The 17,705-nt window shown below is 36.2% G+C and overlaps 1 protein-coding gene across 3 annotated transcripts in view; it reads left to right on the top strand.

Annotated features, from left to right (window-relative positions):
* Nucleotides 1-16,509, top strand: part of LOC117338819 — a 38,271-nt gene extending 21,762 nt beyond the window's left edge. For 2 of the 3 annotated variants that reach the window (XM_033900174.1, XM_033900172.1), the window contains 15 exons: nucleotides 1-45; nucleotides 1,457-1,523; nucleotides 1,983-2,020; nucleotides 2,359-2,521; nucleotides 4,679-4,774; nucleotides 5,128-5,274; nucleotides 6,846-6,903; nucleotides 7,325-7,429; nucleotides 8,390-8,467; nucleotides 9,086-9,164; nucleotides 9,397-9,582; nucleotides 9,946-10,074; nucleotides 10,185-10,268; nucleotides 13,057-13,125; nucleotides 14,619-16,509. In XM_033900174.1, coding sequence (XP_033756065.1) covers nucleotides 1-45; nucleotides 1,457-1,523; nucleotides 1,983-2,020; nucleotides 2,359-2,521; nucleotides 4,679-4,774; nucleotides 5,128-5,274; nucleotides 6,846-6,903; nucleotides 7,325-7,429; nucleotides 8,390-8,467; nucleotides 9,086-9,164; nucleotides 9,397-9,582; nucleotides 9,946-10,074; nucleotides 10,185-10,268; nucleotides 13,057-13,125; nucleotides 14,619-14,882 — 1,608 coding nt within the window. In that variant the 3' untranslated portion in view covers nucleotides 14,883-16,509. The remainder of the gene's footprint in view (nucleotides 46-1,456; nucleotides 1,524-1,982; nucleotides 2,021-2,358; nucleotides 2,522-4,678; nucleotides 4,775-5,127; nucleotides 5,275-6,845; nucleotides 6,904-7,324; nucleotides 7,430-8,389; nucleotides 8,468-9,085; nucleotides 9,165-9,396; nucleotides 9,583-9,945; nucleotides 10,075-10,184; nucleotides 10,269-13,056; nucleotides 13,126-14,618) is intronic. The other variant, XM_033900173.1, reaches the window with a different exon arrangement.
* The last annotated feature ends 1,196 nt before the right edge of the window (nucleotides 16,510-17,705 follow it).

Raw genomic sequence — 17,705 nt, 5'->3', positions numbered from 1 at the left:
ACATCAGAAGAACGACAGTGTGAAGATATGCATGCAGCACTAGAGGTATGTTGAGTTGTGAAAAATTGTCCAATTTAGTCATTTCCCTTAAGGTAAATGCAGAAACTGAATCTTTTCCTCATACTTCACTAGTGTGCGTTTCTATTTTTTACTAGAGAAAGGATGAATCTATGAAATCTACTTTAAATTCTAATGTAGTACAGAGATTTTCTTAAATTCGCCACTTCACATCATCACAGCATAATCATATACATGTATAATAATGAATTGGAACGTCAGTCAGCTGGCACACTTGAATTGGGTGGTAACATTTGACAGCCTATAAACAGGGTCTTACAATTTTATGGTAAGTATGTAACCATACATTGACCTGAAGGGCTGGTGAGCTTATGCCATAGTGCATCGTCCGTCAACAATTCCCTTTAAATCCCTACTAGTCCTGAACACCTGATTGGATTTTGATGAAATTTGGTCTGGAGCATTATATATGATTGAGCAAATGAGATCTAATGGAGGGGCTGGAGGGGCGTTTCCTATTAGGGGAAATCGAAGTTAATCCTTTAAATTCCTACTACCAGGAAGTCCTGAATAACTGATTGATTTTGATGCAATTTATTTCGAGATTATTGTTAGGTAAAGGAGATCTCACATTGTATAAACGGAGGGTGTGACTCCCCTGGGGCCGAAGGGGCAGGACCCTATAAGGGAAATTGAGGTAAATACTTTAAATTCCTACAATTCCTGAGAGCCCTGGATGGATGTTAATGTAATTTGGTCTAGAATATTGTTGGGCAAAGGAGATTTAACGTTGTATAAACAGGGTGTTGGTAACGGGAAATTGAGGTTAATCTTTCAAATCCCTACTTGTCCTGAATGCCTTGATGCATTTTGATGAAATTTGATCTAGAGTATGGTTGTGCAAAGGCGATCTAACATTGTATAAACAGAGGATATTGCTCCCATGGGGTCTGAGGGGAGGGTCCAAATAAAGAATATTGAGGTAAATCTTTTAAATTCCTACTAGTCCTGAATGCCTGGATGGATTCTGATGAAATTTGGTCTGGAGCATTATTGGGCAAAAGGAGGTCTTAACATACAATCTGAGGGTATGGCTCTGCATTCAAGAATGACAGGATCATTCCAGTTCATTCTAGTTTGAACCATTGTTGGGAGAGGCTGTTCAAAAGAAGAAAAGTATTTGAAATATAACTTAGATTACAGTATTTTGCCATAATTACTGAAATATCCAGGTGAGCAATGCAGGTCTTCTGGGCCTCTTGTTAAATATATGAGAATGGGATGGGGAGACAGCCTCTTGTTAAATATATGAGAATGGGATGGGGAGAGACTCCAGTGGCAAGTTGCTTCTTATTCAAGCTATCTAAAAGCATACTTATATATATGATTTCTAATATCCCTGCTTTATAACTTGCCTTGAGAATGTTTTGTTTGCCAGGAGGGGCTAAGGAAGGGTGGATTTGTGAAGGATACTCTGGAGGTCACAGAAGAACCTGCTGTGGATGGTAAGTATAACATCATATACTTGTGTGGTCAGGTGGCACAATGGTACTTGCCTTTGACCTAGGTGGCCAGGGTTTATTCCCTGTTTGGATGTGAAAACGTATGGGGTCACCTGTCCAACCGCATGAGGTTTTCTTCAGCTATTCAAATTCCCCCCACAGTAAGACCCCTTGTGCACTTCCATCCAGGCCAAGATTGATTATATTATGAGGTAATAAATCTTTTTTTTCACAATTGATGTCTAATAAGTAATGATTGCATGTTGAAACATCACAAACAAGTTGATCAATTGTGTGTAGCAGCATACAAAGTAGCTAGATAATATTGTTAAGAAATTCATTTCAGCATTTCAGATGATTATAAATTCCAGTAATCTTTTTCATGAAATAATTAAACTATTAAATGAAGATTAGATTTTGAATGTTGGAACATTATTTTCGTATAATTATTTCTTTGTTTAGAAGACCTGCTTCCTGAACATCAACTCGAGCTAAAAAAGGTGAGACTTATATATATTATAGTATTTAAAATCTTTTGTATTGAGCAAATGTCTAATATTTGTGTAGCTGCAGCAAATTTTGATGTTAATTTATGGTAAGTATTTCAAAAACTGAACACGATCCATTTGTATATTGACAGGTTTAAAAAAAAATTGAATTGATTATATACAAAATGTAGTTTTGTATAACGAAAACGCAAAAGTATTTATTCGAAATAAATATTAGAATAGAGCATCGCAAAATATTAAGTTTTAGGAAATGACATGTCATGTCAGATCATGGAAACTTTACACATTAAATGTTAAACTGACACAATACTTAAAAATTTCTGTAACAGTTCCAGATCTGTAAGAGTGAGATGAGTGAGGTTCACCCTGGGGAGAATATTTTCCTTGGCAATAGGTACCAGTGCCTGTTTAATGCTGACGTCTCTCTCCAGGCATGTGGCTTTGTCCCAGGAACAACCTACATTGATAAACATCTCATCTCTGTTCAACCAGGTACAGATTAACATGTAATCTTAACATGTCTTTGTTCAACTTTTTTATCTGGAGAAAATTCAAGTTTAATATATTTTCTATATTGTAAGTTCTGTATATTATGGAGAAAAAAATCTGTTGCCATGGAAGCATGCCATTCTCATAGGATTCTTTAGTCAGTTATTGTTAGCTCACCTGGTCCGAAGGACCAAGGTGAGCTTATGCCATACCGTTGCGTCCGTCGTCCGTCGTCCGTCCGTCCGTCAACAATTGACTTCTTCTTCATAACCACACATCAGAATTTGACCAAATTTGGTCAGAAGCATCCCTATGGGTAGGGGACTCAGAATTGTACAAATGATGGGGCTGACCCCCTGGGGGCCTCTGGGGCGGGGCCAAAAGGGGTCATTTTTGCGCTATTGATATAAACGACTTCTTCTCTGAAACCAAGCAATGGCTATCACTCATATTTGCCTGGTAGCATCACTATGGGGTGGGGATTCAAAATTGTACAAATGATGGGGCTGACCCCCCAGGGGCCTGAGGGGCGGGGCTAAATGTGGTCAATCTGGCTATATTGATATTAACGACTTCTTCTCTGAATCCAAGCAATGGCTATCACTCATATTTGCCTGGTAGCATCACTATGGGGTGGGGATTCAAAATTGTACAAATGATGGGCCTGACCCCCCAGGGGCCTTAGGGGCGGGGCTAAATGTGGTCAATCTGGCTATATTGATATTAACGACTTCTTCTCTGAAACCAAGCAATGGATATTGCTCATATTTGCCTGGTAGCATCACTATGGGGTGGGGATTCAAAATTGTACAAATGATGGGGCTGACCCCCCAGGGGCCTGAGGGGTGGGGCTGAATGTGGTCAATTTGGCTATATTGATATAAACGACTTCTTCTCTGAAACCGAGCAATGCCTGTCACTCATATTTGCCTGGTAGCATCACTATGGGGTTGGGATTTAAAATTGTACAAATGATGGGCCTGACCCCCCAGGGGCCTGAGGAGCGGAGCCAAATGTGGTCAATTCGGGCTATATTCATATAATTGACTTCTTCTCTAGAACTAAACAATGGATATCATATTTTGCTGGTAGCATCACCTTGGGGTAGGAATTTGAAATTGTACAAATGACGGGGCTGACCCCCTGGGGTCAGAGGGGCGGGGCCAAAAGGGGTCAGTTTTACAGAATTGATATAAACGACTTCTGCTCTGAAACTGAGGCAATGAATATCACTCATATTTACCTGGTAGCATCCCTATGGAGTGGAGATTCAAAATTGTACAAATGGTCGGGCTGACCCCAAGGAGTCTGAGGGGTGGGGCCAAAAGGGGTCAATTTGGCTCTCTTAATATGAACGACTTCTTCTCTGAAACCAAGCGATGGATATCGCTCATATTTGCCTGGTAGCATCACTATGGGGTGGGGATTAAAAATTGTACAAGTGATGGAGCTGACCCCCTAGGGGCCTGAGGGGCGGGGCCAAATGTGGTCAATTGGGCTACATTGATATTAGTGACTTCTTCTCTGAAACCAAGCAATGGATATTGCTCATATTTACCTGGTAGCATCACTATTAGGTGGGCATTCAAAATTGTACAAATGGTGAGGCTGACCCCCGGGGGCCTAAGGGGCGGGGCCAAGAGGGGTCAATTTGGCTGAATTGATATGAACAACTTCTTCTCTGAAACTAAGCAAGGGATATCGCTCATATTTGCCTGGTAGCATCCTTTTGGGTAGGGATTCAAAATTTTATAAAAGAAGGAACTAACCCCCACTCCCCCCGGGGTGCAGAAGGCGAGGTCAAAAGGGGTCGATTGGTTTAAACAACTTCTTTTCTGAAACTAAGCAATGGATATCACTCACATATGTGTGGTAGTATCCCTATGGGGTTGTGCCAAAAGTTAATTTTATTTCATGGATTAATGCATTTTTTGACATCAAATCCTCACGTACCCATATAAAAAGCCTAAGATATATTGACATAGCAATACCAGTGACAAATATACTTAATCATCATTCTTGTTTCGTATCTCATGAAATCCAGGTGAGCGAAACAGGCCCTCTGGGCCTCTTGTAAATAATGACTCCCAAACTATGTATTTATTTAAATTTTTGAAAGATTGTTTTAGTCAAACTAATATGATTTATTACTATATAAAGCTGATTACATGACACTGCTGACCTCGGACATTATGCTGATGTGTTTTGATGCCATCTCCTGCCAGGATGCTGTACTGCGGTGGTTATTATTTATCAGTAAGTGAGCTGAATATGATGGTAACTGTTTCAATGTTTAGAATAGTCAATAACTCCCTTATTAATTTCAAAATTCATTTGAAATTTTGCACAAAGCATCAATAATTTATGTCATTCAGTAACAGGATATAGAGAATGTATGATTTTCTGAAACATATTTTTTTCTAAATGATTATGGGAGACAGTCTGGGAAATTAGAGCAGGGACAGCAAGACGCAATTTTGAGGAATTCTTTGTTTAATATCAGAAGGAAACTAAATATTAAGCTAAAAAATACTTCATAATATCGTCAATGCTCCATTTTAAGTTGAAACATGTTATATAATAAAAGTACAATTTGTTTCTGTTAACAGTGTCAGTGCATCCAAGCCACCTTCTGATAAATTGCTGCTACAAAACTGTCCAGGAACATCTTTACTCTTGTCAGCATTTTACCTGTAAGACAAAATATACCTGGTCTCCTGCAGTGACAGATATACTCTCCATACTCTGTAACTATGGTAAGAATTACATACAAATCTTGTTTGGTCATTGATATCCTTCTTATCTTGTTTTTGTAAGTTGCAAGATCTATTGATACAGCTCTTGAATCTGTAACAGTATTTATTGTTGGTAGGATAATGTACTGGTTTTGTTGATGAGTAAGAAATGGATCGGTCAGTAGTCCTATTGCAAAGTTTTAGTATATTACTGTACATTTAATGATACGGTAAGCCATTTCGGTACAATTGGGAAAATATAAAACAAAAAAGAAGAGACATTAGGTTTTAAGACTTTGCCTTCACTAATCCCAGTCCATCACTCTATTAAACTCAGAGGGATCTTGGTGTCCACCATTGAATGATCCATATCATTCAAATGAAAGATTGATATTTTCTCTTCTTTTCCCTTCTTTCATTCTTCCTTCAAAACTTTTTAATAACTTTGTATAACACGATATAGCAGGAGCAACCTGCAATTGTCAAATTCCAAGATGGCCACCTGTCAGCTTCAGTTGTCAAAATCCAAGATGTCTGCCTGTTGGCCTTTTTTTCCAGTATGCAATATGCATTACTAAGGACCAAGAAAAACTAACATATAAAAACTTGAGACACATCCCTTCAGCACTTTCTGAGAAATAGCGATAACAAGAATCATTTACAGAGGGACGGATGATAGACCATTATGTTAATAATTATAACTGAAGAAGAAAAATGGAAGTAATATGTTGACTAACATCTGTTACAACAGTCAGTGGTGATGTGAAGGTTATCAAGGTCATCTAATCAATTCGCTGTAAATTTTTATTAGCCCACCATCATCAGATCATCAGCTATTCAAATAGCACTGTGTCCGTGGTCCGCGGTCCGTCCGTCCCTCCGTAAACAATTCTTGTTATCGCTCTTTCTTACAAGGTACTGAAGGGATCTGTTTCAAATTTCATATGTAGGTACCCATTGGTGCCTAGTTATGCATATTGCATTTGAGACCAATTGGAAAACAACATGGCCGACAGGCAGCCATCTTGGATTTTGACAATTGAAGTTTGTTATCGCTATTTCTCAGAAAGTGCTGAATTGATCTTTCTCAAATTTCATATGTAGGTTGGCCTTGGTCCCTTGTTAAGCATATTCCATTTTGGGACCAGTTGGAAAACAACATGGCCGACAGACAGCCATCTTGGATTTTGACAATTGAAGTTTGTTATCGCTATTTCTGAAAAAGTACTGAAGGGATCGTTCTCAAATTTCATATGTAGGTTCCGATCTGTCCTGAAAACAACCTGGCCAACAAACAACCATTATCGCTAAATCTCAAATTTCATATATAGCTAGGATTCCCTTGTTTGAAAAGAACTGGAGGGATGTTTCTCAATTTGCACAGATTAGTAAAAGGAAGGGGAAAATAGTGAGAAGATCAATCTGACATAGAACCTATAAAGATCATTCAATGGCGGGCACCAAAATCCCACTGGGATCTCTTGTTAAATTGTTTAGTTTATACTTCACCTACATTTTCTGTGTGGTTTAGAATTTATATTACATTCCTTTTGACCAAGCCTTTTTTAATATTCACAATTTTTTTTCATTAGGAGCAGATGGAAATAAATTACTGCCAAAGTCATTGGTGCCAGATACAGAATATGTCAGGTGAGTTTTATTGGCTGAGGGCCAACTTCTCAGGGTCAAGTATTTAATGATATTTTCTGACTATTGTAATCAATGATAATCATCCTGACAAAATGTAGTACAAGATGTACTATAATAAATGAAAGTGTTTATATATACCTGATGGTTAATGTTACCTACGAGGTATGTTTTAGACAGTTAAGGAGGTATATTGTAGATGGTTTATGTTTTAATAAACAGTAGTTGTACATTTATTCATGACAGGGTTTTGCTTAATTTGTTTTTAATTTTGTTTTTTTAAATTCGGAAATAATAGACGTATTATATAATTTCAGAGATATACCATATTAATCATATAATAAAGACGCTAAAGTCGAAATTACACAAATACTATGGCATTCTTGTACACCTGTTAAATGTTTTCATGTATTTTCTCTCTCAGAAACAGTCTCTTCCAGCAAAATATGGAGATTCCACAAGCTGGGAAATACAATCGTGAAAATTTCCGTCTGGTTCTTAATTCTCTGGCCATGGCATTCCAAATCAGGTAGGCAGTCCAAATCAGGTAGGCAGTCCAAAGCAGGTAGGCAGTCCAAATCAGGTAGGCAGTCCAAATCAGGTAGGCAGTTGTTTTGACAGAATTGTTGTAGTCATTATGAATTTTGTTTAGTGTGTTTGTACCTTCATATAACATTTCCATGACAAAGTATATCCTTTCTATTTATTAGCCCACCATCATCATATGGTGGGCTATTCAAATCGCCCTGCGTCCGTGGTCCGTGGTCCGTCAGTCCGTCCGTCCCTCCGTCCGTAAACAATTCTTGTTATCGCTATTTCTCAGAAAGTACTGAAGGGAACTTTCTCAAATTTCATATATAGGTTCCCCTTGGTGCCTAGTTATGCATATTGCATTTTGAGACCAATCAGAAAACAACATGGCCGACAGGCAGCCATCTTGGATTTTGACAATTGAAGTTTGTTATCGCTACTTCTCAGAAAGCACTGAAGGGATCTTTCTCAAATTTCATATATAGGTTCCTCTTGGTGCCTAGTTATGCATATTGCATTTTGAGACTAATCGGAAAACAACATGGCCGACAGGCAGCCATCTTGGATTTTGACAATTGAAGTTTGTTATCGCTATTTCTCAAAGTACTGAAGGGATCTTTCTCAAATTTCATAAGTAGGTTTGCCTTGGTCCCTCGTATTGCATTTTGGGACCAGTCTGTCCTGAAATCAACCTGGCAAACAAACAGCCATTATCGCTAAATCTCAAATTTCTTATATAGCTAGGATTCCCTTGTTTGAAAAGTACTGGAGGGATGTCTCAATTTGCACAGATTAGTAAAATGAAGGGAAAAGTAGAGAGAAGATCAATCTGACATAGAACCTGTAAAGATCATTCAATGGTGGGCGCCAAGATCCCTCTGGGATCTCTTGTTTTATTGATGTCTTGAGAATTCTTGAAGTGGTTTCCTAAGTCGTCGCTTGATTTTCCTTTATTTAGGCCCAAGTATACCGACAGCCAGGTGACACAGATGATTGTCATGCTTTGTAAAGCAGCTCTCGACAAATCCCTAAACAAGTAAGTGTGATGAAGGCGAAATACTAAATAATTATGTTAAAATCGCTTTACATATCTCCAACCAAAGATGTTACACTGCCAACAGCACAAACAACGGGTGTCATGAAAATGCATGAAATGGCATCAACAGTACAATACAAATACATCTTATCCACACCCAACAAATACGAAAAAATAATATTAACAGTGTCCAATAAGATAAATAACATGAATAAGCGTCCAGGCAAATAAGAAAAATAATAACAGCATCCAAAAATGATCACTTACCAGATGGAAATTACAAACTAATTAAAAAGGTGGTGAACAATAATCTTGTTGGGTTGCAATTAATTATTTATTCAGTTTTTATTAAATGTCTTTGTCTTAGAAGATCAATCTTTTATTTAGAGTGTGGTTTTAGAGGGTGGTTATAGCATAAGATAAAGTATTTTTTTTGTTTTCAGTTGATAATAATAACTCTGATGTAGCACCATAAATTTCCAATTTTCATGATATGAAAATCATCATTTCTTACCCATGGCCAAGGGCTGGGCTTTTAAACTAACGATCTGAAGGATTGTGTAAAAGGATAGAGAGTATCACTGTTCAGAACTTTACAAGAGTCCTCTTGTGTTACAGCTTCATGTTGACCCATGAGTTTGAAGTTGTGCTGGCCTCCTTGTTAAAGTTGTACACAGACATCGACTGGACCACTCAGGTATAACAATCACAACTATTTATATTAGCTTAGTTATTATCTCATCTAAAAAAAGTATATTCACCACTGAATATGATTTTCTGTATGTCTGTATTTAAAAAAAAAGTATATAATGATTTAAAAACATTGCCAACAACTTTCACTTGCTGTTATAGTGGTAAAAGATTTTATCTGCATTTTTTTTACCAAAATATGTTTTTAATTCAAAATACCTAATCCTTTAAATCTTCAGTCCTTGACATTGTGTCGAGAGTTATCCTGTTTGACAGAACATCATCATAACCAGGTGTACCTTGCACAGTTACTTCCCCCTACCACTAAAGGGAATTTTCTTCAGCGCCGTGTCAGCTTCCTGATGATACACAAACTGTTTTACCCAGAACAGAAAGTTTCTGATGATGTTATCATGCAGTTTCAGGTGAAACTTTTGTTAATAATAGGATGTTTTGATATGTGAGTCTCAAAACTTTGGAAAAAAAAAAAAATGAAATAAAGAAATAAGCTGCTTAAAGTTTATTGCTCACCCATTCCAATTTTCACTCTCAGAAGTACATTTGTTGTCAGCAAACCATAAAAAGTGTATGTATATGAAAGAGCTGATGCCATAGTATGACATTGATAAACCAGTAAGCAGTAGTAGTCTAAACAGCTGATTGATTTTGACCACATTTTGTTGATATTTTCGGATGCTTCAGAAATCGAGAGTAATCTCCCTTCATTTGTGTTTGGCTTTTAGACTTGTAACCTGACAGTACTTGATATGTTTTGGTTTGTGTTGTAGCTGAATCGGGTTCACAATGTTCTGCCTAAGTTACAAGGCCTGGCTGATGAGGACATCTATCTGTTATCAAGCTGTGTTAGTCTTCTAGACCTCTGTATTGGCAACGGGCTCATCAAATCTGCTGAAAAAGTTAGTTTCAATGTTTCAAATGTTAACTAAAAGTTTATAATGTCCAAAAAAAAGGAGTCTTTGTGGTCTTTTTTTTTACAAAAATAAATCTTGTTTTCTTTTCCATACAGGGTGATTTGGAGTACATCACAGAACAAATGAAAAAGCTGACTGGAGAAGTGAGAGATAATGTCCAGATGCTAGACAAGACTCGAGTAAGTAGACTGCAAAAATCAGCCCTGTGTGGTGATAGCCTGAATGTAACATTTTTAAGGTTTAACTCAGTTGATTCTTCTCCCAAACTTTCATGTGGTTCAATACTACAAGTTGAAATAGTGAACTGATTATCGTATTTTACCGCAAATAAGCCCCCCACCACTTTGGCAAAAAAATCTAAGAACAGGAGGGATGTCTGCAATCAAGTAAAAAACTAAAAGTAAAAACAACACACACTGGTTAGTTTCACATAGGCCTATGACATATATATATGTAGCGCTTGCTGTCTGGTGAAAGGCATTTATGTGGGGCATTGGTCAGTTTATGACCTGCTCACAGACTCTAACGAAATTCTGACAATTCACTGACTGTAAGGGTGACAATGCCCTGCTAAGTAACCAATTAATTAAAACCAATTAAGCTGAGGTGATGTGGTTAGGGTTTTGTAGCAGATTGATCATGGTTGATTAAACGCTTGTATATGGCTTCGTATACTGCCTTTGATGTCAAGTGCACAAACGATCTCTACTTGACTGTAAACATCCGACAGAGAAAGTGAAAACAAGCACTGACAATGTTATCAACTGAGTATCTAACGTGACTCTGTTTACTGGTTTTCAACTGGGATTATCGATTTGATTGGACAATACTGGACATTGCCAAATGTGTCTTAAAGTTAGTGCTTTATTAGTTTATTACCGGTACGAATGTGTCTTAAAGTTAGTGCTTTATTAGTTTATTACCGGTACAAATGTGTCTTAAAGTTAGCGCTTTATTAGTTTATTACCGGTACAAATGTGTCTTAAAGTTAGCGCTTTATTAGTTTATTACCAGTACGGACAGTAATGTGAGTGTTACGAGTGTTGTGGTATATAGCCTATGAACTTTTCAGTAGAACATGTACACATGACGGGACATTTATAATTGTGTGTATTCATTGTTTTTCAAATTTCAATGCGATATGTTGGATATCACTGTAAATAAATTAAAAAGTGAATTTCCTTTGTGCGTTACTGATTATTTGTTTGCAACACAACAAAAAATTAACGAATTCAAGTATCATAAACTCATTTATTATGGTCTTTGCTATATCCAAAATGGCGGACATCACGACGAACATTTTTTAGGGGAGGTTGCCCTCAAATAAGCCCCCTCCCCACTTTTGGTCATATTTTTTTCTCTAGGTGAGGGGGCTTATTAGCGGTAAAATATGGTACATAACACCATAATAAATTACAATTGAATTTGTCCAAAACAAAGGCCTGATGATGTTACTTGATTGTGATATAGTTTTGCTCCATAATATGATGAACTGATCCTCTTTTGAGTAATAACGCATTTGAGTTGTCTTTTCCCTAGGTTGGTAAAGACCGACATGTCTTTTCCCTACTAAAACAAGAATCAGTGACTGAAGTGTGGGAGAATAATAGAATCTTACAGGGGCCTGTTCTGTTGTTAGCCAACACTTACACTTAGGTTATAATATTTCTGTCAACAGTACAGGCCCTTGTTCGACTATTTTGTGGTTACACTACATAAAATGATGACGTTACATTATTGTGAGTAATGTCATAGCCTGTGCCATCTGTCTGTCCCTACCCTGTGTGAGATAGAGTGATCCCCTCCCTAGCAACCATGGGATCATACTGTGAAGTATATGAGAAAACATTTACTTTAACATGTGAGAATATAACCATTTAACCTGAAATAGCCTTCTTTGGTGTGTGCACAAGAAATACGAAAGCATTAATCTTACTTAAGATCGAGGCATACCAGGACATAAAAGCATTTTGTAGTCTTCCATATTTATGTTTTAGATAGTACAATATCATATCTTCATTCCTAGGTATTGTACATAAAGAATAGGGTTTCTTCATCTAATTGCTGAAGTGTTTCATATGTTTAACTCTTTCAGTACTGTTCTCGACTATAGTCGACATAATTTCAAGCTCCCTCTACCCCACTATCGACTATAGTCGACAGGCTAAGTTGATGTTATTAAAGAGTCCATTTGTTAAAAAAAACATCACCCGACATATAGTTATCCAATGCAGTGACATATAAAATGCGTTAAAAACTTTCGAAACAAACATTTTAGTTGATAAATTCATGTTTATTTCATTTGGGTTACGTGTTTTTCTGTTCGAGTAATAGGTGATATTTCTCAATATGTTGTTAATGTAAACAATATGGCGGCTTGCTACATTTACATTTTAGATAACAGTCTAGGACGTTTCAGAGTGTTCAATCCGACATCTAAATCTTATTTTGTTAAATATTTCTTAATTATGTACAAAGATTACACTAAAATTTCTGTTTCTATATGAAAAAAACAACACACCAAAAATGCACATGTAGTCTGCCATTTTGTTTAAACTTCTGGGGGCGAGTCTAATAACTACTTCCGATATGGAATCCAGAAAGAACAAATAGTACGGAAAGAGTTAAAAGAGTATCGGATGAAAGTGAGGAATAGATGAAGATCTATAAATTTCTTGATCAAGTCAAGGTTATATTTAAGGGAAATTGCAAAAATATTTGCTTTTTTATAATCGAAATTAATTGATAAAACAATACCTTCCCTAGCTAATAATTTGAGATAAAGTAAGCAAGCCAAGTTTGTGTGATAAACTGTATATAATTGGCCATATATAATGTATATATATTGTCAATTAATACACTGCCTTGCATTTATATCAGCACCAAGATAAAAACCAATCTTTTTCTTGAAGGGGTTACGTTGAGGCCACTCTATACGCACCTTTGATTCAAATTTTCATATTTCAGATAAAAGACATGATGATAAGAATTACAAGCAAGTGGACTTTGGTTCTCCTCAGTATCGGCAGCAAACAGGTAAGTAATGTGAAAATCAAGATTTTTGTAAATGCTGATACCCTGTCGTGAACTGTGCACATCAGAGTCTGTCATACCCTGAGGGGGACAAGATGATCTATACATATTGTGTTGCATCCATCCTCATTCGCCATGCATAAACTCTTCACATTTCTACATCTTCAAAAATTATATCAGTGGGATTCAGCTCGAACTTGCTTGATGTGATTTGGAGATGGTCCTTATCAAGTGTTGTTATTTTTCGAGTTGGTCAAAGCTGAAGATGGCTGCCATAACTGCCATCTTGAAAAACACATTTTAAACCTTTCTGGTTGAAATGGTGCCATTGAATTTAAAATTGGTGAGGATGTTAAGAAAAGGAGGCCATTAAGCTGTTATTGTTTGGCCAGATAAAAGTGGTGACATGGTGGCCATTTTGTTACATGGCTGCGCAGTCATAATTTTCCAGAACACCTATTTAAAACTTTTTCTAAAGTTTTACCTGTAGAATTCAGCTCAAACTTTTCCTCAAATGATCCTGAGATGGTCCTGACTAAGTGTTGTTATTTTTTCGTTATTTTTCCGTATGGTCCAAAAGATAAGATGGCTGCCATAGCCACCATATTGAAAAACTCATTTCAAACTTCTTCTCAAGTACCACCAGAGGCATACAGCTTAAATTTGTCTGAAATGATTTTGAGATGGTCTTATTCAGACCAAACGTTGTTATATTTTGGGTTGGTCAGAAATCAAAGATGGACACCATAGCCAACAGAGTCACTATACTTGCTACTGAATTTGTATGCTACAATTATGCTAGGGTCTTTAAAGTCATGACAGCTAAGGTCCATGGACCTCTTGTTTCCTTCAATTACGCCCGGTCAGATGATACCACTATTAAAATATCAGTGGAATTTAAGAAAAATTGCATTACATTACAAGTAAAGTTTCACTTTTAAAAATTGAAAATATAATTGATAAAACCATACCTTCTCTAGGTAATAATTTGAGATAAAATATGCTGGCTCAGTTTATGTAATAAGCTTAATTTCTGGCCATTTACATAATTTAACTACCAAATAATACACTGCCTTACATATATATTAGCACCAAATTGCTAAACAATATTTTTCATGGAAGTCTGGTTATGATTACAACCACATCAAGACATATATACCTTAAACTTGTGTATTATACTTCACAAATGCCCTTCTTTTCTAAAATCTAAAATAACGAGAGAAGGATGTGAGTTCAAAGCAATGAATTGGGAAAAAATCTTCATATTTGAATACCTGACTCATATACAGTGCCATGAAAATGAAAATGACAATTAATTTATGTACTAACAAGAGTAATGAAAAATTTAACAAATTTGAGTTTATAATAAATCTGCATTCTTTAAATCCAGGCCAATATGTTTTTTGTGGATTCAAGATGTGAACATTTAAAGCTTCTAACTTTAACCAAGTATGTACACTTTTTGTAGTTTGAATATTTTCATTCTTACATTGCAGAAAACTCTTTTTGAGTGTCCAGGGAATTTCCGTAAGTCTCCAGCAGAATTGAAGATTGAAACTGTGGATGCAAGTCAGACTGATCATGCTTCTGAAACTGAAGAAGAAGATTCTCAGTCCGAGGAGGAGGATCAAGTTTCTTCGGAGAAGCCCAAAACAAAAGTGAAAACAGTGACAATTGATGTGAAGGATCAGGATGCATGTTCAACAGGTGATGACAGAATGGATGTTGATGAGGACGATGATGATTTACCAGAATTATAAGACTACCACACTGGATTAAATTAGGTTGTATTTTGGACAAAGAGCTCATGATTTTTAAGTGGTGACAAAATGTCTTCAAACGGCTGTGGTATATATTTTGAGTTCACTTGAGCCAATGCCTTATATTAGCTAGTATTCAAAAATGAAGGACAACAATGTAATTTCAAAATTAACAAAGACGCATTTTGTTTGGTGGACTTAATTAATCTCCAAAATTATTTGTATGAAAGCTGAATTTTTAGCAGCCATTTGAAGCAGATGACAATTATAGGGACACTTAATATTGTCATACATGTAGCATTAAATATTTAAACACATTAAGATGATTGTGACATTATCTCTGTACAAATATGATATAAAATTGGAATGCCCCACCAAACGCTCACTACTGATTTTAGACAAACTACTATTAAAAATGACAGAAATTTTTTTATATTAAATGATTAAAATAGTTGTAACTGTATCTGTTTACCATTTTGTGTTTATTTTTAGGACAAGGACAGCATAATATTTTTCTAATAAAGATGGTTTGGTAAAGATGTATTTGGGAGAAACAAATCTCAAGTAAATTTATAATTTTGTAATTTCATATACATGACCTATGACATTTAGTGCTGTATGGCTATTTTTAGATTCCTCCAGATATGTTCAAGAATTGACTAATATGCTTACTTTCATGATCTATGTTAGTATTGTGAGAAATCAAATTGTGTCATGAAAATGTCTTTAAACTTCTCAATTATTATATACATGTATAACATGAATAATGTAGTTAAAAGTTTGATATAATTTAATGACATCTAATGTAAAACAAGCATAAAGAGGCTTTGAATTCCAACTTTGTCATTGGTGCACATGTGTTTGTTGCTTCCATGGCCCAGGTCATATAAACATTCCAGTACAGGTAAACAATAAGGTTTCATCAGAAACTCTGCGAAAGTTAATCTACAATTTATATTTAGACTGGACCTGTGTATAATGATGTAGGAAAAAAGGCAGTTAATTTTAATTTTAACAATGTTGGGATATTATAGTACAGAATAGTCAAAGACAAAACAAATCTGTCACAATATTTTAAACTTCCATATGTATACATTAAGATGTCTGTCAGCATTATAGTAATTAAAAATAACATTGCCTAGATAATCATCTCATTTTACTTTGGAGTAACAATTTTCAAAAGGCTAGACCTACAAATATAACAGGATATTCCCTATGTAATAGTAATTGAAGATAACAATGACTAGAAACAAGACACACACAAAAAAACCCAATAAAAAACGGTGTAAACATTTAATTAATATGTAAATATTTCATATTAATAGACAATCAGTTATGTAAGGAAAGCAAAGCTGCAACATGCTATTGACATTTAATTTTTTATACTATATTGATAACTTTAAAAAATTACAGTACTATGTAAGTAGGGTGATATGGAGAGGGTTCAAGTGACAGAGTTGTACGTGTAGTGTATATGATGGAGAGGGGGGGGGGGGGGGGGGGAGTTGTACGTGTGTATGTAGAGAGAGGGATCAGAATGGTGACATGATATAAGCTGTACAATTTATGTCGGATATTGTAATTGTTTGAAATGTTATGTTTTTATTAAAACTAATTATTGAAGGTTTGGTGTCCGAGTATTATGTTTATGTATAAATAAGTTAGAGCACATCAACAGGAGTCAATTACACATGTACACTTGATAATAATTCACCTTAAACAAACCCACAAAACACACAATAATGTATCCCTATATGATACTTAACCCTGTGATTGGTTCTTTTTGTGTCGCCTTGAAAAGGCGACATATAGGTATTACTCCAATAACTTGAGTTCCCTTCGGCCAATCAAACTCAAACTTCATACAGTGCTTCCTTACCAAAAGTGCTTGCTTGGGATTGCTTTTCAGGTTCAAAGGTCAAGGTCACTGTTTCTCTTAATAGAAAATTGGTTTCCATGCAACAACTCGAGTTACCTTCGACCAATCAAACTCAAACTTCACACAGTCCTTCCTTACCAAAAGTACTGGCTTGGGATTTTGGGGGTTAGTTTTGAAAAGCTTGCAAGTCCACACCCTTCTTATTTGGTTTATACATCCATTAGAGGTCTAGGAGCGATATTATGTGATATACAATTTCAAAATGACATGCTTATACATACATAAAAAAATGAATGCATAGTGTGATTGCTGCCGCCGGTGAGCTTTCGCAATCATTGATTGCACTTGTTCAACTTCTTCTCCTTTTGCCTGATGGTCCTGACACAGTATTGTTATTTCTCGTGTCAGTCAGAAATCCAAGATGGCCACCACACCAACAATACCACTATAATAGCTCTTGAGTATGTATACTGCAATAGTACAAGGATCTTGAATCAAACAACCGTTAATGTCCTTGAGACTTGTTTTACCCCCGCAATGAAGTTAGGGGGGGGGGGTATACTGGAATCAGGTTGTCTGTCCGTCTGTCCGTCCGTCCGTACGTCCATCTGTCTATAGACACATTTTGTCCGGACAACTCCTAAACAGATGGGCCGATTCCAATGAAACTTCACACACATATTAATGATCATGTGTAGATGTGCATGCCACTTTCGTTTTCTCAAAATTATGGTTGCTATGCCAACTGGTCACTATAAACAGGTTTTCCGATAAGAACCATAACTTTAAGTTTGTCCAGACAACTCCTCCTAAACCGAAGGGCCGATTTCAATGAAACTTCACACAAATATAGAGGACCATGTGTAGATGTGCATGCCACTTTCTTTTCCTCAAAATTATGGTTGCTATGGCAACTGGTCACTATATTACTGGGTTATCTTAGT

This window comes from Pecten maximus, chromosome 12, assembly GCF_902652985.1.
Source record: "Pecten maximus chromosome 12, xPecMax1.1, whole genome shotgun sequence".
Classification (NCBI taxonomy): domain Eukaryota; kingdom Metazoa; phylum Mollusca; class Bivalvia; order Pectinida; family Pectinidae; genus Pecten; species Pecten maximus.
The sequence above is the reverse complement of the archived record's forward strand: the minus strand, read 5'-3'. Positions and strand labels throughout refer to the sequence as shown.